General features: G+C 43.7%; 1 protein-coding gene across 4 annotated transcripts; it reads left to right on the forward strand.

Moving 5' to 3' along the window:
- The first annotated feature begins 5,226 nt into the window (after window positions 1-5,226).
- On the forward strand, window positions 5,227-19,832 carry LOC115567569 (ataxin-1-like). Of its 4 annotated transcripts, none has more exons than XM_030394283.1 (3): window positions 5,227-5,710; window positions 9,456-11,522; window positions 13,032-19,832. In XM_030394283.1, exons 2-3 carry the CDS (start codon window positions 9,720-9,722, stop codon window positions 13,707-13,709), a joined length of 2,481 nt encoding a protein of 826 aa, XP_030250143.1. In that variant the 5' UTR covers window positions 5,227-5,710; window positions 9,456-9,719; the 3' UTR covers window positions 13,710-19,832. The 4 variants fall into 4 exon arrangements, with proteins under 4 accessions (XP_030250143.1, XP_030250144.1, XP_030250145.1 ...); XM_030394284.1 differs by lacking the exon at window positions 5,227-5,710 and adding an exon at window positions 5,818-6,109; XM_030394285.1 differs by lacking the exon at window positions 5,227-5,710 and adding an exon at window positions 6,178-6,841.
- The last annotated feature ends 774 nt before the right edge of the window (window positions 19,833-20,606 follow it).

Consider the following 20,606-nt stretch of genomic DNA (forward strand, 5'->3'; position numbering starts at 1 on the left):
GACTTCTAACCATTTTTCTAAAAGTGTCTGTATTTTAATTGGGACTAGTTTTTATATAAATTACACAAAATGAAAAGAAAATGTGATTTGTTTTACCTATTTCAACCATAAGCGGTCATATTGACCGCACATCATTTCGCGGGATTTCATACATTTTCTCTCTTGTGTCTAACTTTGTTAGCGGTCTCCAGCTGTGCGACTGTAACACAACTTTATATGAAGAAGGACTAACACTAATAGCCTAATTGATTGTTATTTCTTACACTTACAGAACTGTTTACGACTCGAAACAATGTTATCATATATGACGTTTCTGACCAAATGTCGCGACTTCAAATGCATCAAATTCCCACATCCAGTTACGCAGGCAGCTGTCCAGGGTGCTGAACCAGGTGACAGACAAAGGCTGCACTCTGCGTTCTGATGTTTGCTGGGCAGATCTGTCCCCCTTGCTTTCTCATCCACTCTGTTGTGGGAGATCTCCCACAGAGCAAAAGTAATACACATTTTTTCTCTCCCCGCTCGGCTCGAGCCCGGCTGAACTCTGGCTTGAGCCCACTTCACCCAGGCGCGAGCCTGCAGCCCCCGCTCCTGCTGACAACAGACCGGGGGAGAAAACAGACATTCCTTTGCTCAGAACCCATATCAGGCTGTGTCTGAATATGCACGAAGATCGGTATAACGCATTGGAGCAATTTTCATACAATTTCGGATATTTAGCATGATAAAGTAATTTCAATTCAACATAGCCATTTGTCCAGCTGAAGCATAATGAGCGTTATGTCATTATTAATATGAAGTAGGCTTGTTTTGCGGTTAATCAGCCACATGATCCATTTGAACGCACAAAGGAAAAAAGGATAAATGCGCAGCCTCCGTTTCCTTTCTGATTGAGTCCGTTCGGAGTGGGGGGGTTTCGGAATGGAGGGGTTTCCCCAATAGACTTTTCGGAATAGCGCGGTCTTTGAAAAAAAGGGAAACCCCGCCATTACGATGAATTGAAGTCTATGTTCGGAACAGCGGGGTTTCGGAAAGGCGGGGTGTAACCCCCTCAGCGAGATTGCTAATGCTAACTGAGGATTTCAGGTGAGCATTTATTAAATTTATGTTTTTTTAAAAGTAAGTAGGGCTATGGAAAGTTTAAAGAGCCAAAGAAAGAAAACATTTAGAAGGTGAGCATTAGCACAACTTGCTAGCAGTGTTTCTCAGTGGTTTAATTTCGGTAAGTAACATGGCTAGCAAGCAAATATTAAGCTAGCTAGCGACGCATTAAGCAAAAATTAGCTCTACTTGTAGCAGCAGCCTCAGAGTGGATCAGGTTTGGTGGTCGCATTATTTTTTTCATGAATTGATTAATTTAGTAATTAAGTCTGTATTGCAGTTCAATAAATTATATAAAAAAAATGGCCCATACCATTGGTGGGCCCAGAGTAAGTATGTCCATTTTAAGGTCAAATTATTTCCAGTTTGAGTTTACATTTTTGTGCATTTTTATACTCATTATACATTGAGGAGGTACACGTTGTACTAGAAACAGTTTTTTTTTCCTTTTTTTTTTCAAAATATATGATCAACTTTTTAAGTATGATACATTATTACAGATTTAATACACTGTATGCTCAAGCATATATTTGCAGCTATTACGTAATGAATCACTTTTGTCACTTTATTTTAATTAATTATACTTTTACTCATAATAATAACTATAATTTTGAATGTAGGACCTCCACTTGTTATATTGTAGTGTTTTTACTGTGTGGCTGTGTTTCTTTTACTTTAGAGAATCACCCTTTCTAAAGTCTGACCCAAACTGTGTGACAGTTTTACTAATTGCTCTGAACAGGAGTTCCCTGAAATGTTTTGCCATATTATGAATGAGCTCATTAATGCAAACAACATCACCCCAAGGTAAATGGCTGCTATTTCCCATGTGCGACTGTTTGCATCATACATGCTTCCCCATCTTGTGTGTGTGAGGATCTTTGTTACATGTCTGGACATGTCTGATGCATAAGGGGAGGCTCACTTAGTCTCAGTGAGTGTATGGTGAGGATGCAGAGCAGAGTGTGGGTAATGATGCTTGGATAATTATTCACCAGACATTGAACATTTTCAAGGTAATATGATTCATCTCGTCAGATTTGTGAGGAGGCTGTGGTTGACAAAGTTCCCCCAGAACTTAAATTGGAACTTGTGTTTTGCTTTGCGGTAAAGGTCATGCAATGTTAGAACCTGCAGCAACTGGAGCCCACTTGAGTTTTCATTGTGTTTTCTGCTGAAGGCTACTGTATGAGTAAGACAGACTGCTGAGAGGCTATGTGTAGAGTCATCTGTGTGTTTGAAAATGGAGGAATGTAAGCATAATCCAGTGGTGATTTGGTAGTGAGGGAGAGTGCTGCTGCAAGTGCTTTTACCATGACTATTATTGCTTTACGAATATTACGCCCATTTATGCTGCTACTAATCTTACTCAGAGGACCAAAGCTTTCAATGGTTATTGCTTGAAAAACGACATATAACATGTTATGGTTTGGGCCACTCCCTCTCATTATGGGTGCACCACGCTGAGGAATGTTACACTTGTTGCATATCCTGTGCTCAAAAGGGAAAGAACACAGGCAAACTAGGCTAGCAAAATCCCTCTGACAGATTGAACCACAACAATAAGCATCTGGTAGTTTTCAGTAACATCTGAAAAACTGTAACTCTCAGTAAAGATGTAAGAATTCCTAATCTGTGTTTAAGACTGTACGTGAATGCTTTAGATGACAACCTGCAATGTTCAGTGTAAATCCTCCCAATTTACAGTTCAGTTTATTATGCTGTGTCACAGTAGAGCAAGTACTGGCCAATTCACAAGGGAACAAGATTTGAGGTTAGGGAACAAGAAGCGAATATTCATGGAAAGTTAAACTAATTTCTACTGTAGATGGTAAAAAAATTAGGAGAAGCAAACTACATAGTTCTTAAATAATTACGAGGAACATTCGTGCACAGATGTCCAGCAAAAATGGTATCATCATAGACCCACAGCATAACCTACATGTTCTGCTGTCTGTTGTCGTAAAGTAGTCCTACTTATGGTGTACAACATTGTCCTTTAAGGGGTTTACAGCAGCTTGAGGTGATACAAGCTTATGTGGACTGTTGCAGGTTGCACGACACAGGTCGCAGTCCGTTGTTGTTAAGGAGTACAGTAATAATGACTTTTGCTTGTAAACAGAGCAGAAATGAAAAACAGGAGTTTTCATCTAACTGCCAAGGCAGAAGTAGAAGATGATTGATTTTATCTGCTGTCACAGTCACGTGAATAGAAAACTACTTACTTACATAGCACCAGAAAAAGTCGTTGCCCAGTAATCCAGTCATGCAGCTGTTGTCATTTCCTTCACAGATCCTTCAAATCCAACAAGTCACTGGTTGCTTTGCTATTGTGTCTAAACCAAACCATGTGCACATGCAAGTAAAAGCACCAATGTGTATGTAATGTTGTCTGGTTCCCGTTTCAACTGTAACAGCAATATTAATTATCACTAATGCACCAAACATATACAGACATTTTTTTTTTTATTATGGGTTGCATGTTATCTCTTTGGTGTCCCTATTTTCCATACGCTGAAGCTGCCATTAATGGTTAAAATTGGTTGCCAGTTTCTCTGTTATTGTTGAGGCCTGTCAAAGATTGGCTGTTAAAAGTACCTGAAGTGTTATTTCTCTTGTCTCCCCAAACACCAGATTGTTGCTGAGAAGGTCACCTTGTAATATTCTTCACACTAGTAACTTCACATTATACCCATGTAGCTACATATATATATGAGTTTGTAATTTACTGGTCTGAAGTCTGGAGGAATTACACTGCATGCCGCAGGCTATAAACTAAAGTGTCAGCGACTTTTCCCAAACAGAAATGCAGGAGACGTCTTTGATCAAGCAACAGATTAGACAGTTGTGTCCTGATGCTTTTTCACTCTTGATCTACTCAGTACAGGGAACATTTGCTCCGCACAGCTACAGCTGGATTTGCAAATTCTCACAGGAGAGCTTATTTCAGCTCACTTGGCTGACATTAATTCTGACCTTCAATGTACAGTGAGACATTTTGAGGAAAGAAAACCACAATCTCTTGTAGATGCCTGTAGTGCTTCACGATGGGGTCCTGTCAGCTTTCTTTCCATTACGTCGCTGTGGGGAATGTGCGGATCCTGAGGTTTACATTGGTGTGGCAGCTTCTTTGAAAGTATTTGAGTCACAGTTGGAAGATGAAGCTGGAGCTCCCTGGCAAAGAAGAAATACAGCTCATGTTTTTTTCTTCTTCTCAAGTTCAGCAGCTGGGGAAACATGTTGTTACATCAGGGTTCAACGTGTGTGTAATAATACTTTATTGAGGTGTTTGAGTGTTTATGATGAAAAATGTAGTAGGATGCAGCCCTGGGAAAAACTATAGGAACCCTTCTGAGTTTAATACCATTCACTAGGCTCCTTGTAATAGCAGCAATGCATGATTTGTTGCATTTTCTGCGTTTTCTCCAGTCTGTAGTCCAGGTGGAGGAGACCCCCTGCTTGTCCCGTCTGTGGAGGAGCAGATAGCTAGCTGGCCTGGTGGTGACATGCTTGTCTTCAGCATGGCTCTCTCTGCTGTATGCTGCACAGGATAAGGAGGAGGCCCTCGGGTGAGGAGGGCTCTGGTGCCAAGTGGCTGGGCGGCGGAGTGTTTATCAGCGCTGCCTGCCTGCACTGAGGGAAATATCTCTGGGGAAGAGATGGGGGAGGCCTGGGGAGACCTTGTGGGGTGGCAGGTTACTTCGAATCACTTTGCAGTTGAATAGCGACTCTAATTGTAGGGCGGCTCAGATTAGGAAGAGATTTGTCTCTACAGTGAAAATGCATATGAAAAATGGACAAGAACGAAGCTGTGCATTAAAACAGCTTTGATGTGCTGCTAACACACTGAACATTTTAATCCTCTGTCAGATTGTGTTTGTGCATATGTGTTAGTGTCTCTGCATGCATGTGCCAATGTGAATATCCCAGTTATTCACATTCATGCAGTATGTCTGTCTGAGCAAAGCCTTTCTGAATCTCCAGCTCCACTCTCTCTCACTCTCTCTCTCTTTCTCTCTCCCTCCCTCACCCTCCGTCTGTTGCTCCCTCCCCCTCCTTCCCACTCTGTGTGAGCGTAGTCTGGGCGCTAAGCCAAGTAGAGTGTGTTTTTTTGAATGAATACCTGATGCGGCTGATGAGGCTGGCTGGGGGGAGGAGCTGTGTCAGTGGAGTACTGAGAGAGAAAGAGAAAGAGGAGGGAGGTAGAGAGGGAAAGGGAGAGAGGCAGAAACAGAGAGAGGAAGAGAGAGAGAGAGAAGCAGCCAGGCAGAGAGGGAGCTGGCGGTCTGGTGGCCTTGCATAACACACGTTGGAGCAGCCTTGAACGCAGGACTTGGTGTTAGCTTCAGCAGTGGGGAACTTCCTTCACCGTCAGCCCGTTGCAGGGGGAGCGTAGCCTCCAAAACCGGAGAGTCCAGAGGGGAAGGGCAGAGCTGGAGCAGCTACAGCACAGGCTCCAGGAGAGGAGAGCGGCACAAAGGAGAGATTCAGGAAGAGGAGTCCTAGGAAACACGTCTCCAACACATATACATACACACATACACACACACACTGAGAGGCAGGAAGAATCCTTGGACATGCTGTGCAAGCAGTGGCTGTGGAGAGACTGGTGAGCTATTCTTAGTACTCTAACCAGCGGAGGGGAGGAGGAGGAGGAGGAGGAGGAGGAGGAGATGTTGGGGGGGGGGGGTTGTCTCTTTTCTTCTTGATTTGTGGCACAGTAGTATTTTCTGCCCTGTTACTACACTCATGCGCTCTCACTGTCATTCTAAAGCCCCCAGAGGCGACAGTCACAGCGTTTGTCCAGAGCTGTACGATTCAACAGCACTGACCCTGTTTGGTGGGAGAGGTGCTCGCTGAGAGGGACGCCTGCCTGCGTACACATCTCGGCTCGTATTCAGTGTGATCGGTGTGTGTCGCGTAGTGATGCAGAACTCTGGAGTCATTGTGAAGACAAACAGCCTGAACCCACTGCCTGTTCTTACTGTCTGCTTTAGTCTGCCACACGGTAGGTCCGCCTCTTAAAGGCACAGGCGCCACTGTTGTACGGAGAAGGGGCAGTAAAATGGCTCTTTTTGGTATTAGGAAAAAGCAGTGCACGGTATTGATCTGCTCTGTGTTTAAAGCAGCTGTGTAAATGGGTAGAGGGGAGGTCCTGTTTATATGCAGCGAATCACACATACACGCACGTACATATTGTCCTCCACAGTACCTCCCCCCTCTGTTTCATGCCAGAGCTCAGATTGATAATGATGTTTTTGTTTTCTATATATAGCCATTTGCTGTACAGGGTTTTCACTGTGTATCTATGACTGGTCTAGCAGGTGAAACATGATGTATAGCAGTGTTGACAACAGGTTTATCCCCCATGGGTCATTGCATTAGATTTTTGCATGATTTTTTTGCACAGAAGCTACATCTCAGGACACTGTCACTTGATAATTGTGTTGCCTTTCTATCGCCTCCCTGCATCACCCTGCTGCAGAGAAATGTTATTGCTATGAAGCCGTGGATCGATCCGAGGAGTAAATAGTGGGACTGGGAGCAAGAGAGAGAAGAATCAGGGCTCAGGCGGAAGGAGTGGAGGAGCTGGCGACTGCTGCGTAAGAGAGGGGCTGTAACTCCGCTGGGGGGCCTCTCACCTGGAGACAACAGGGGAGGAGGCTGAATGAAAACATCTCATCTGGGCGCACAGTACAGTGACGGCAGAATCACACCGCTACACAAACCTACTGTTCTGGTTTGTGCAGTTTTTTTACGTGGGAGTATGAAAAAGGATCACATGCAAGGCTGGCTCTATCACTCTGTCTGAGTTGAAAAGCATCAGTGTGATGAGAGGGAACAGAGAGTGGCCTGTCCCCCCCCTCTCCCTCTGTTGTCATCCCTCCATACAAGTCTCAGAGGTGACAGTCCTGGACGAGGGCACTGACTCAGGGCTGTCTGGCTCGGTGTGACAGTCTTGAAAGCTCGTCTTTGTTTTCCATAGTATCACGTAGGCCGTATGTTTGTTGGTGTCAGTGTTCTAATAATAGGCTGATGAGAGCTGCTGAGCTGTGTGTGTGTGAGACCATGTGCAGAGAGCATTGTGTACAGGTCATGTGAGGAGAGGAAAAACACCTTTAAGAGCATCCTGCCGTATGTGCGGTATGATGTGTTTGTGTGCCATTTTTTGCGTGCAGGCTTTGTCTTGCAATGCTGCTATAGTCACAGGAGGTACTTGTGCTTCAGATGTGATGTCATTACAGTGTTGACACGGTGTTGCTGAGGTTGGGTTGTTGCCACTGAGCGATGCTGCACAGTGTAGCTCAGGCTGTAGCGGCGGCTGTGTTGCTGATCGGGGATCTCTCAGCGAGGCGGGGGCTATGGCACTCTGATGCTGCAGGCGCTGCTCAATGTGGGTCAGGAGAGGCAGCACTCTGTCTTCTCCCCATTCTCTCTCTTCCTTTCTCATTCCTAATCTTCTTTCTTCTCTCACTTCCCCCCCCTTACTCCCTTTCTTCCTTCTACACAGTTCTATCTGTCGTTTTACATTGCGTTTCTCCCTCTCCTCCCCCCCACGCTCCTCTTTCTGCTTCTGTTTCTTTCTAGCTCTGCTGTTTTCTCCTTTGTTACGTCTGGTGGATCTACCAGGCTGTATGCTTAAATGGATTGCACAGAGGTTTTCGCTGCTTTTGGATGCAGTGACCTTGTCAGAGCCTGCGTTAGAGGTAGATGCATCTAAATAGGAGCTGACCAAGGTCGCCTTCTCTGTTTTTTTTATTACCCTTTTCTGTCTTTATGTAACATGTCTGTAACTGCCTGCTGTAGTGAACCCCCCTCTGTGTAATATGAAAATACAATTTAGCACTGTCAAATCGCCCAGCTCCTCTGAGTGGAATGCAGGGGGAGAAAAATGAATGGATGGATGTGTGAGTGTGTGTCATACACTCCATCTCTGTGGTGCCTCTGGCTAATGAACAACCCAGAGTCCTGTGCGTTGACCCACAGATAAGCCTGCAGGAAAGAACAGTCAATCTGACAAAGAAATTGTGAAAAAAACGAGCTCATGCTGCATGTCACTGTTGTTAAATTAATGCATGCACTCCATGTTGTTAGTGTGTGCATGAGCTATATGAGCATGCACACATGTGGATCTAAAATATATAAGGCTGTATGTTGGGGTAGTCCTGCAGACAAACATCAGCAGTGTCTAGCTGTTTCTGTGGCTTGTTGACATAGTAGGGTACCTTCCATAGGCATCATAACTTCCAGTAACCTCCCTTGTTTCAGAACTTGTTTAACCCAGCCTTCAGTCTGAGAGGGCCCACTCATTCATTCATTGTTCGCTGTCCACTTTGTATTCCCTTGAACTTTGAAACACCACTCAAACAGCGGAAGGCCATTGTTAAAATATTTTGAAGCACTTCAGTGATAGCGACAAAGCCCCGTTAAGGCTTCTTGCAGAATGTTCCATAATCAAGTTTCAGGCCGTATTGTTTTCACTTCATTTGTTTTTACTGATGTGCCCACTGAACCAGAGTTCCTGTCTGGAGGTGGATGTTATATTTACAGTAGCCCCACTGACTCAACGCAGCTAGGGAGTGTTAAAACAAAGACAAAAGCATACGCTCCTCTGAGGCTGTTACTCCGTGCTGCTGGTATCCTTTCACTCTGCTATGCTTTCTTACCCGAGAGCCTGGAGCAAGATAACAGCCAACAGCAATGCATATACATTCACCCTGGCCTGGACACATGAGCACGCGTGCACACACACACACACACACACACACACACCCACCGCAGTTCAGGAAACTCCTGCCCTGTGTCATAAACATGAAAGAGCCTTTCTCATGTTATGTAAATGATGAAACACAACATTGCACTGCACTTTCCTGCATGTCATGCGTCAGTGCTCCTGGAAGTGTTGACAGATTGGTCCATGTAGATACTTGAGGGGCATCTCCAGAGGCTGGTCTTAGAGAAACACAGAATGGCCTACATGTTGTGTTTAAGTGCATCAGACAAACACAAATCAGAAAGTACCAGGTACCACCTTGTGGCAAAGACGAAGAACAGCACTTTCACAGACATGAAAGCAGTGACATTTTCAAGAGTGAGGTATTTTTGTGTTTGCTGTTTTGCATTTGCAGCCCTGCAGGAAGATTTTTTGAATACGGGTACAATCACAGGCTAGGGTTACTGAGGTAGACTGCTGAGATTGAATTGTATTTCAAGATAACTAAAGTCCAGTTCATTGACGAAGTTCAAATTCAGAGGCTATCTTAGAGGGATTCAAAATCTGTATTTGAATTTAATTTATTTGAATTTAATATGTAGTACATGAGTATCTGATTTGAGTTTCTCTCTTCCCTCAGATTCCTGCCGACATCGTGGAAGGGGTGGATCGGTCAGAGATGATTCCTCATGAAGTCTATGGAGCTCATTTTGTGGGCTGGAGTGACTCCATCTTCTCTGGTCTGAGATCTGGAGGTGTCCACCAGTGAACACAAAGAGAACCTGAGCCACACGGCACACAGAGAGGACGGTCCTGCATATAACAATTGGATGAGAAAGAGAGAAAGACAGGCCCAGAAGAACTCAGAAGTACTACCTGGGGGTATTAAAACCGAACTGGCACAATGAAATCCAACCAGGAGAGGAGTAATGGATGCCTGCCTCCTAAAAAGCGGGAGATCCTTGCTCTGGAGCAGAGGCCAGTGGCAGTAGCTGCCGCAACACCTCCAGCTGCAGTGGTTGCAGACAGTCCCCACACAGAGAACCTAGCATGGCTGGCGAGTGTGGCCAGTGAACGCTGCAAATCCAGGGACGCGGAGAGCCCGAGGTGTCCCATCTCCTCCACTTCTTCCTCTCCTTCCTCCACCTCAATCCCTTCCTCGACCACTCCTCTGTCTGCGGTGCCCCTGGCCTCCCTGCCTGCAGTTTACCCTGCAGCCCTTCCCCAGCAGGCTGGGACTATCCAGTTTGCTCAGCTTGGACCCAATGTTCAGTTCATCAGCTCTGGGCCCTATGCTGGCTACATCTCCTCTCACATCATCTCCACTAACGCTAGCTCTGCACCAAACAGCTCTGCTATAGGACAGCGTTCGCACCTGGAGGGTTACACCACCGCCCTCATCTCCCCCAACACCAAAGGGGATCAGCAGTTTCAAATTGGCCTCTCACCCACAGAACTGACACCCGTGTCGCTTCCCAGCTCCCCCCATGTCACCAGCCAGTACATTCATCTGGACAGCAGAACACCTTTGACTGTCAGTGGAAACCCCGTCGCTTCACCCACAACGCACCTGCAGCTCCACCCTCACACAGCCGTCCTCCCTCAAACGCTAACCCTCGCTCCATCCCAGCTGGTGGTTCAGTATGCAGATGGTCCGGCTGGAAAGAAACCAGAGGGTCATGCTAAGGGTGTGCTGAACGGGGAATTGGAGATTGTTAAACAGACGAAAGCTCCCAGTCAGCCAATGAACCATCAGCAGGTCCAGAGTTATGAGGCCAGACATATCCTCCTGCCTGCAGATTACGGCCAGAACCCTGCAGGACTTCAGACCTCCTTTATGCTGGTGGCCCAGCCCAATCATGGAGTTGAACGTGAAGCTGCCTCAAATAAGATCTCCTTTGTCCAGACCGAGAAAGGGGGCATCTGTTTGGGGAAACCAGTGTCCAGATCATCCTCTTTCACCTCTCTCTCCTCCTCAGAAGTGGTCAAGTCTGTTGCTCCCCATGCTGTCATTCAGACCACTCTGCCCTCTGAGGAGCTCCCAGCCAGTCTCTATTCCTCCACACAACCTCCCATCATTGGATATATCACCAGTGGAAATCAGCATGCTCTCAGCTACCATGCAGCACTGCCTCAGCACCTGGTCATTCCGAGTGGCCAGTCCCTCTTCATCCCAGTCAGTGGCACCAATAATGGCACCGAAATCGAGGTTACTCGTACTGTGAGCACCCTGACAGCCACCACTACCCCTCAAATATCGACCGCCATGCCACATGCCTATCTCGCCACGGCCCTGTCCAAGTGTGAGGCGCTTGGGCCAGATGGAAATCAACCACCCCCCCCCGTTGCACAGGCACCAGCGCTGCCGGTCCTGCCCTCAAACCCGCCTCCTGCAGTGGCGGCAGCTCCCTCCCCAACTCCCGCTCATGTCCCCTCTCCTGCCCCTGTTTCCATCCAAGCCTCCCCCTCCATCTCCTCTTCCTCTTCCCCTGTGGCGCTTCCTCCATTCTTCATGCGAGGCTCCATCATCCAGCTGGCCGATGGGGAGCTGAAGCGTGTGGAGGATCTCAAGACAGAGGACTTCATCCAGAGCGCTGAGATTAGCAGCGAGCTGAAGATTGACTCCAGTACTGTTGAGCGTATTGACAGTGGGCAAAGTCCTAATGCTGTGGTCATACAGTTTTCTGTGGGAGAGCTCAAGGCTCAGGTCAGTTATGCCTCGCTCATCATTCTTGTATTATTAATCATGAGTTTCATTTTTAAATCCGCTGTGTATAGAATTTGAAACCTCAAGTCTTTGGCCCTCCCTTGTGATGATATGAAAAAATACTGTAACACCCATGCATACTTAAATAAACAGTCACCAGATTTCTGTATTCTATCTGAAGGTCATGACATTGATTTTTAAGGGATGCACTAGTGATGGGCACTGTGAAGCTACCTTCATACTCACTATGGTCATCAGTTAAAGCCACAGCTGCAAAGTAAGATATGAAATCCGTCTTTGATGCAGGTTTCTAACTGACCCTTGTTCTCTCTTCTACTGTTCTCTGGCAGTACCAACACTGCTTCTTCTGTCGGCCAGAGGATGAAATAACATTTAATTGTGCGGACCATGGCTCTTTAAGGGACCAAAAGACATTACTTTCACAGATAAATTAATCCAGCAATATAACAGACCCCATGTCTGCTAACAGCTACATAGCCCAAGTGAAACTGATGCTATCTTAAGGAAGCTGATACCCACATTGATATTTTAAGTTTTCATTCAGTATGAATACATAAGGGAAGGAAGTACATAAAAAAATTTAAATAAAATACATTTGTAGGTTCTTTATGATGAAATTATTTGACATAACACATGTTTGGCATTGATTGCTGCCCCACTATTTCCTGTTTTTTTAGATGTATATGTGATAAGTCAAAATGTTATTAGCTGTGCCAATATATTGGTTGAGCTAACATATACTGCACCAATAGACAGCAGACAGTTTGAAAAGGTGTTAATAACATAAACATTGGCTACAAGTGTCCCAGTAGGTTGACAATGAGGTATAATGCACAGTACTAGGACCTGTAAACTGAAGCAGCTTAATGGAATACAGCTGTCATTGATTTTCTTGTGACATGTCAAAATGTCTTTCTGTAAAAAGGCAGCAAGCTTTTTTTTCTATAAACGTAATCTTATGCCAACAGCAGGGCTGCAAATAACAATTATTTTCACTGATTTGTCTGCTGATTAGTGAAGTCATTTTAGTCTTTGAAATACCTAAAAAATGTGAAAATGCTCATCACATTTTCCCAGAGGCCAAACTGACGTGTTCAGATTGCCTCCTTTGTTTGATCAGCAATCAAAAAACAAGACTCTCCATTTACCATAACAAATGACAAAGAAAAGCAGCAATTCCACCCTTAAAGAAGCTGGAACCAGCATTTTTCTTTATATTTCTGCTTGAAAAATGTCTGAAACAAAACAGAATAGTTACAGAAGAATTCCCTTTCAGTCGACTGTCGACTGTCTTTTCTACTATTCGTTGTAGCTGCAAAAACAGCTAGTTGCAAAACAAAGGAATTTCCAAGATGCTAAAACTCATACAAATTTGCACTAATTTCTCACTTTAAATAGTTTGGTTTCTTTTATAAATCCTCTGCACATATTTTCATCTGTATCTCGCTAAATGCTAACTGTTTCTGTTGTTCATGTGCTCATCTACAGGTGTGTGTGGAGGTGCTGGTGGAGTATCCCTTCTTTGTGTTCGGCCAGGGCTGGTCGTCCTGCTGCCCGGACCGGACCACCCAGCTGTTTGAGCTGTCCTGCGCTAAGCTGTGTGTGGGCGACGTATGTGTGTCGCTGACCCTCCGCGGCTTGAGGAACGGTTCGGTAACAGACTGTCAGCCTTTGGGGGCCAAGCTGAAGACGGGGCACCTCTCTGACTCCTGTCACAATGTGGATATCAGAAACAGTACGAGTCCAAACATTGCACACGGTAACAGTGGCCTCCTCATGAAGGCTTCCAGTGCAGACAGGCTAGAGAGGGAGAAGGTAAGCGGACCAGGACCGGGACTGGAGCCACCGCCAGGATTGGGACTGGTTCCAGGACAAGGGGAGCGGATCTACGGAGCTGGAAGTATGCTGGCAGGAGAAGTAAGACAGGAAACGGTGAAAACGGACATGCCTGCTCTTACCAAAGTACAATGTGGTGATCCAGAGAGACCCACAGTCCGCAAGAGACGCTGGTCAGCTCCAGAGCGAGACCAGACTGAGAGAGCGGAGGAGGAGCCTCCATTGACTCTGCCCAAACCCTCCTTTATCCCTCAGGAGGTTAAAATCAGCATAGAGGGCCACTCCAGTGCTGGGAGTGAAAGATGCTTGAACAAAAGAGTAGACTGTTGAGAAAACTTTAAGGAATTTTTGATTACCTGTGGTTTGCTTTGTGTTTATTCCCTCTCTTTTCTCTCCATCCAAACTACTGTAATATAGGCTGAGTTTACACCATATTTACATGTTTTCTTTATTTTCTTTCACACAAGTCTGATATCTACGATGAAGTACAGTCAAGCACCTTCATAAGTGGTATCACACACGAGATCAGTGCAATCAATGCGGAAAGCAAAAATGAATGCAGCGTGAATGTTGAGTATGAATGGCAGTCAGACACTTGAGTGTGTCACATATCATAAGCTGGATCTCCTTTGTCGCGTGGCTTAGACCTGTTGGATGCGGATGAGTTAACCATTCCTCTTATCACGCGAACAAGCACAGACCCCGATGTCAGCGTGTACAAAGCGGGTGACCATATTTTGACTCTCATTATGTTCATTTGGTTTATGAGTGTTCGGTGTTTCAATCATTGTGGCTGAGGTCTCTGCTGCCTTGTGTATCTGATGAAGTTTTTACGTTTTATTTCATTACTTTTGATTTTCATAGCATTAGAGATGTGTATGCTCCCGCAGGTGTATGTGCTTATGTGTGTGTGTTTTCTGTGTGGCTGTCAGACGGAACATAGGATTAATCTGTTTGTGTGGCTGTAGCTGTGAGCTTAGTTGTCAGTACAAACTGCAAATATCAAGACTGAAAAGGCATGAATGTAAATCACTGATTTGTCCTAAATAATGACTCATGGAGTCACCCGTGTGCTGTTTGCTACACTGACCATTTCTTTATGTGAGTGATAGCATCCCTCAAAAGAAGTTCCTCAGTCAATTGTATCTTTATAGTTAATTTGCAGAGTCTCAGAAATACTTTCAAGCACAGTGTCACTTGTTAATGTCTGTCTTAAACCCTGGCTACCATGTGCAGCATTTCAAATTCATACAAAAGGGAAAGAACAAGTTGTTTATTTCTGATAGCTGTAAATAACTGTTGAGCGGGAAAAAGCAAATAGTTGCATAATTACACAGCAGACATTGTGTAACATTAATTTGCAGTCATGTTTCTGTGAGTGTAAGTCCAGGGGCCTCATTTATAAAAAGGACTTACTGTCTGTTTTTATCTTAAGTATGACTTAAGTAGAAAACCATGTATATAAATAGTTATTTATAAAAGCTTTCTTTTTCGCATAGATGATCCTATCTCTAAGCAAAGTCTAGACTTGACTTAAGGGATTTTCCTGCTGGCGTTTGGGACCTATGCGTCCAAGTCTGTGGTGAACTTTGCACAAGTATTTTGAACGATGTGCAGCAGCGACACACCCCCAAGCTGCGTGTTTGGCTTTTGTTTGTTCACCCACTATTTAATTCACTGAGTAATATGACTTCAATATCTTCTACCATCGCTGTGATCTCGTCTTTAAAAAAGTTTGACTTTCACTTTTTGTCCATGGACATTTTTGACTAAACCCTCATCCATGTTTGTAGTGTGTAAGGGCAGATCACAAGGCACGGGCTGACATTTTAAGCTGAATTGAGATTTATAGATCACATGTGTGTAGGTTACAAATAGGAATCTTAGAACCTGCCTAATGTCTTTTATATATCAAACACAAGCACACTTCCAGAAATGATGCAAAGAAAAAGTTCAGTACAAATCATCAAGAACATTATTATAAATGAGGCCCCGTTCCTTCCGCTCCGCTTCTGTCTCTCCCAACTCCTGAGGGAAACATTTGGCCCTTTAGTTACACAATTCTCCATCCTGTTTACCAGGTATTTGCTAACTTCGTCTGTCTGTTGTTTGGTGCTGGGCAGGTAGTTTATAATGGCTTTATGGGAGCTTTTTCTTCGCCTGAAATGAAGGGTGTAAAGTTACAGATCATAAAACCAAAACAGTGAGCTGGGTAATATTTTGCTCCCTTTCACATTAAACATAAACCTCTGACCCTCTGTCAATACAAAAATACTGATTATAGCAACCTAAAATGCAAAATAACCACAAGTTAAAAAAATAGTTTAATATTTAGCTATCCCGGGAGAAAATGGTACCATCCTTATTCCACTGACCTGTCCCATTACTTTTCGTTACAGAGACTATGGCCTTAGATCTACATGTAGTTCACAGCAGCACATCGTTTCTTCGGGTTTTACCATTGAAACCTGTTTTCCTCAAAGATGGTTTAAAACATTAAACCATTTAATTTCTTAACTAGCCAAAATAAATATCCTACAGTTCATACTCAGGAACAGTGTGTATCTGTATGAGTTTGTGTGTGTGTGTGTGTGTGTGTGTGTGTGTGTGTGTTTGTGTGTGTGTTTGTGTGTGTGTGTGTGTGGGCCTGAGACAGTACGTGCATGTCCACAGTCACGTGTATGTGTGCGTTCTGAGCAGCAGCACTTTGATGAAGCATCCAGTGGCAGCGTGTTGGCTGCGGCGTCCCTGTCCCTCAGCTGTTAGACATAATCAGAATAATTAACTGACTGGTGTTTTTTTTCATCGCTTCATGTCCTCAAGGCTTATCATCGAGAGTACGCGTTATTTACCGGAGCAGGGAATGTAAACACACATCGGGCAAACTTTATTTTTGATGACAGATAGAGCTACTATACAGAGACAGAGACAGAGAGAGAGAGAGAGAGAGAGAGTTGTAGAGCTAACTAGCCAGTTAGTGTTGATCATGTACAGTAAATTGTATCCTAGAGAGTGTACAGTGTGTGTATAGATATTTTAATCCTTATGTAGCCTATGTACTGTATGTGCCACAGCGCCTCCTTCTTCAATCATTCCATCAGCTCACCAATATCAAGTGGTCCTGCTGTCGTCCTCGTCAGTTCAGGTATTGATCTAATGTTCATGAATGTGCTACAGTTCTTTGGGAACTTCTACATAATTTGGCCTCAAAAAAGATTTAATCTGACTTGCACACTGTAACATACAGTATGTGTGAGTATGATTTGCAGTTGATCACATAGCCATGAAACTTTTTATAACTCCTGAAAGGTGTGTATTGTAAAACCCAGACTGTTCTCTTTTTCTGTTCGTGTTTGACTGCTCAGGCTAAACACTGCCCAGTGACTGTTCTTCTCCAAAATGATGCGGTCTTATTTTTTCGCGCTGTTACAAAGTGGAGGTACTCTTTCATCAGTTTGTCTTTGTAGCCATTTCTCTCTCAGTGAGCTTGGCCTGTGTTTGTAATTTTTATTTTTTTTATCAGACCTGAAAAATTAAATCACAGCACAGACAAATCTACGAATTGTAGGACTGATGCTTAAAGGAATATTTCGAATTTTGGAAAATATTTTGGAAAATATTCTCATTTGCTTTCTCGCTGAGAGTTAGGTGAGAAGATTGACATTGTACTGTAGGGTGAAAATGAGGCTACAGCTAGCATAAAGACTGGAAACAGGCTCTGTCCTAAGATAACTACATCCACCTACAAACACCTCTGAAGATCACTAATTAAGAGGGCTGCACGATATGGTAAAATAAGGTAATGTTGGGTTTATTTTGACGGCTATTACGACTGCAGTGTGATTCGCAATTAGTGGGGGATAAAAAAACTATTAAAATCCTGATGAAGTGACTTTTTTGGGGCATCTGTACCAAACAAACGTGTTGTCTTACATCTGCAGGCCAAGATTTGTAGGTCAGCTCCTCCCTGCAGCTCTACAGTACTTCACTAAAAATGCTGTTTATCACACATTTTACCTTTATATTAGAAAATGTATTTCCTATGGTTTGGATATTGTAGGTGGTCATATTGTAGTTTTGATGATATTTCCGTGAACTGGGCACCCCTATTGATTAACTTGGCGGTTTCACTAAGAGGGTTAACGGACTTGGGCAGTTCCTTCGCTAGATGCAGCAACTTCTCTGAAGTCTTGTTGTCATTGCGAGTTTGTCAGGTGACCAGTGCAGTGGAGACTCCAGGGAATAGTCTAGGACATTTCACTTGCAAAAAAACCCCACATTGTACTGCACTGCATTTTAGTTTTCGAACAGATTAAGAAAACAAGACATTTAATGTAGAGCATGAGACGTATCGATCTTCTCATCAACCTTTCAGCAAATGAACAAGCGCATTGCCCAAAATGTTGAAATATTCCTTCAAAGGCCCTGCACACCCACACAGCTATTCTGGCTAATTAGGCTAAACCCAATCATCAGAAAAAATGTTGGCAGTGTACATTTCTGCAAATCCATGACTCTCGGTAGGGTTAGTCCCAGAATCCACTTGGTCAGGAAATTTGGCTTAAAATACCTGTTTTGAGTGCCACAAGTGGAGATGTCCGGATTCGCTCAAAAATATCCAGCTTTTGTTGCCACGAACACAGCTGGAAATTGTTCCGCGGTCTGCTTAAAAATATCCAATGGTGCCGGGCTGTTGAAACACAGTCACCTCTAACTCCACCATCACCTTCAGCTCCAGATATGAAAGTCAGTTCCTAAACAAGTAACACAGTGTGAAAAGAAATGTCGTAGAAATGTGGATAGGGTACGTAACCTATGACACATCCAAACATGAATGTATAAGTGTTTTTGCAGGAACTTGTGCTGCCAACATTTTATCTGGGCATATGCGCTGTTTGACTTCAGGTCAGGTTAAAGCTGAGAGGAGCTACAAATCCTCCCAGTCTTGAGAAGAGGTCTGATCAGGTGGTGCAGAAACCTGTGACCACAGGTGTGCACAGGCTTTATATTCAAAGGTGCAGTAGTGACGATATTCCAGTGTTTGCTCACAAAATAAGCTTGAGCTGGGCCCCTTAAAATCTGTCATTTTCAGAGCCTTTCTAAATAATGTTGAATATGGTGTAAGAGCACCGCTTTGTGGTGATCTATGGAATTGCACTTTGTCATATGGGGGTGGGGGTGGGGGGATGTTTTAGTCTAACTAATGTACAGCATGTCTGAGAGAACTTGTACAATAACAGTACAGCATCTCAGCGATTTGTAAATAGCCAAAGTCTTCCATTATAATGTTGGTATGACCGTGTCGCCAATGGAGAGGATGAACACTGATCCCCATGTACAGACCTTTGAAGTGAAGTTTAATTTTTCCAAAATACATCATCATTTATTTGAGAGAAATAAAGGATATCGCTTCACCTAAGATGTTTTATTTTGCACCAGCTACAAAAAAAAGGAAAAAAAAAAAAAAAAAAAAAACACCCAGGAAATTACAGGAGTAAAAGACTTTAAAAAAAAAAAAAAGATTTTGTAATTTGGGTCTGTTTGTTGAATAAATCTCAGCTAAGATACAGTATGTCCTACGTACAGTATGTAGTATGTATCAATAATGTTCCCTTATTTTGATGGTGTTGAGGTTTGCTAGTCAGAAACTGTTAAATCTTTACTTCAAATGTTCGATTTTACATTTGATCAAATATATTCAAAGAAATAAAGAGTCTAAAGAAAAAAAAAACCCAACAAAACGCAGCGTGGCTCTTTCTGTGAGAATGATGGAGACGGAGAAAGTGTGTTTGGGCAGTTCTCTGTATGTGAAGATGTACTTTGTCAGCTGTGATAAATGTTTCCGCTTGAGATATGCCTGATGGTATCTTCACCTCCGCTCTCCGACTTTTATATTTCCCACAAGAAGACTTTCATATTCTGAAAACCAGCAACGACAAGATTGAAACGGGAGGAAGAGATTGCAGAATTTCTTGCGGCAAAACAAACCAGTGCTGATTTGGCGTTTGCTATCTAGAAAATATCCTTTTCAGTCTTGCGCCCTGAATCATTTTTATTTTTGAAAGTTCCCTGCATTGTTTTTTAAGAAATGGTCCCTTTATATTCTGATCACAGGTCCTCTAAACAAGACATCTCCTTTGATAAAACCTGCAGAACGACAAACAGTTCACGGTTCAGAAAAAAAACAGTTCCTATGAGCAGCATAATTATTATTTTTTGTCACACAAAAGGTCAGGGTCTGCATGTTTAAGACAGGCACACAGGCCTCCAGCTGAAGGGTCGGAATAGATTACGCTCGCATGCAAATCCCTTTGCTTTGTGTTTCAAAATTATCGGTTTCTCCGGCCGCACTGTTAATGAAGAATAATACAATTTGCGGCTTAATAACTCATAAGTGACAAATGGTGTTTGTATTCATGCAAATATGGAAATATTAAAGACTAATGTAATATCTGCAATGGTCTGATTGTTCAAGCCCCAAGAAAGCTCCATGTTGCTGTGTCCTGCACCATTTCACCCTCTGCTACCCTCTATACACATTTTTGTACACATTATCAATGTAGTATTCATTCAGTGTGATGCACTGGAAGAGTGTGGTGGTGTGTTTATCTACAGACCTCTGTATTTTCTTATTTTTGGGGGTATTTTTAGCTGTGTTGGGACTTTTCTGGTCGTCAGTGGGTGTGTAGCCCCCAGCTAATAACAGCCAGAGGTCAGGACTGTATAAAAATGTAGCGATCAGGTTGCATCACTTTCTCCATCTCTCCCTGCTCTCCGTCTGTCACAGGGAGCTGCAGGTCAGGGCCGAGCTACACTCACGTACAAGCAGTGCAGAGAGACAAACAGCAGACAGCATGAAGCGGCTCCAGAGGGTTTAATTTCTCTGATCCACTGCTTTGTTCTCCCTCTCTTCATTCACTGTCTACCTCTTGTGACCACCACAACAACTTGCATGCTATGCCTTTAAGGAACGTTCAGATTAGGAGTAAATATCTCAACAAACTGTTGCTGAAACAAAACCTGAAAACCCCAGAAATAAGGCAAGAACTTATAACTGTCACATTGGAATAACTACAGATAAAAACTCAGCTGCCTTGAAACTGCAATTTGAAGCCTAAAGGGCAAAGTACCTCCACGACTCATTGCTTAGCAACGATTCATCTTCATCTTCACACAGCCGATCAGTTATCTTTCCTTGTCTTAAAAAAGAAGGAAGGGTCATTAAGT

This window comes from Sparus aurata, chromosome 17, assembly GCF_900880675.1.
Source record: "Sparus aurata chromosome 17, fSpaAur1.1, whole genome shotgun sequence".
Taxonomy (NCBI): Eukaryota; Metazoa; Chordata; class Actinopteri; order Spariformes; family Sparidae; genus Sparus; species Sparus aurata.

Excerpts from the sequence above, each read along its gene's own strand:
- LOC115567569 (XM_030394283.1), top strand. The coding sequence starts at position 9,720 with ATGAAATCCAACCAGGAGAGGAGTAATGGATGCCTGCCTCCTAAAAAG. Across the intron at positions 11,523-13,031 it reads TGGGAGAGCTCAAGGCTCAG|GTGTGTGTGGAGGTGCTGGT; the intron begins GTCAGTTATGCC and ends GCTCATCTACAG.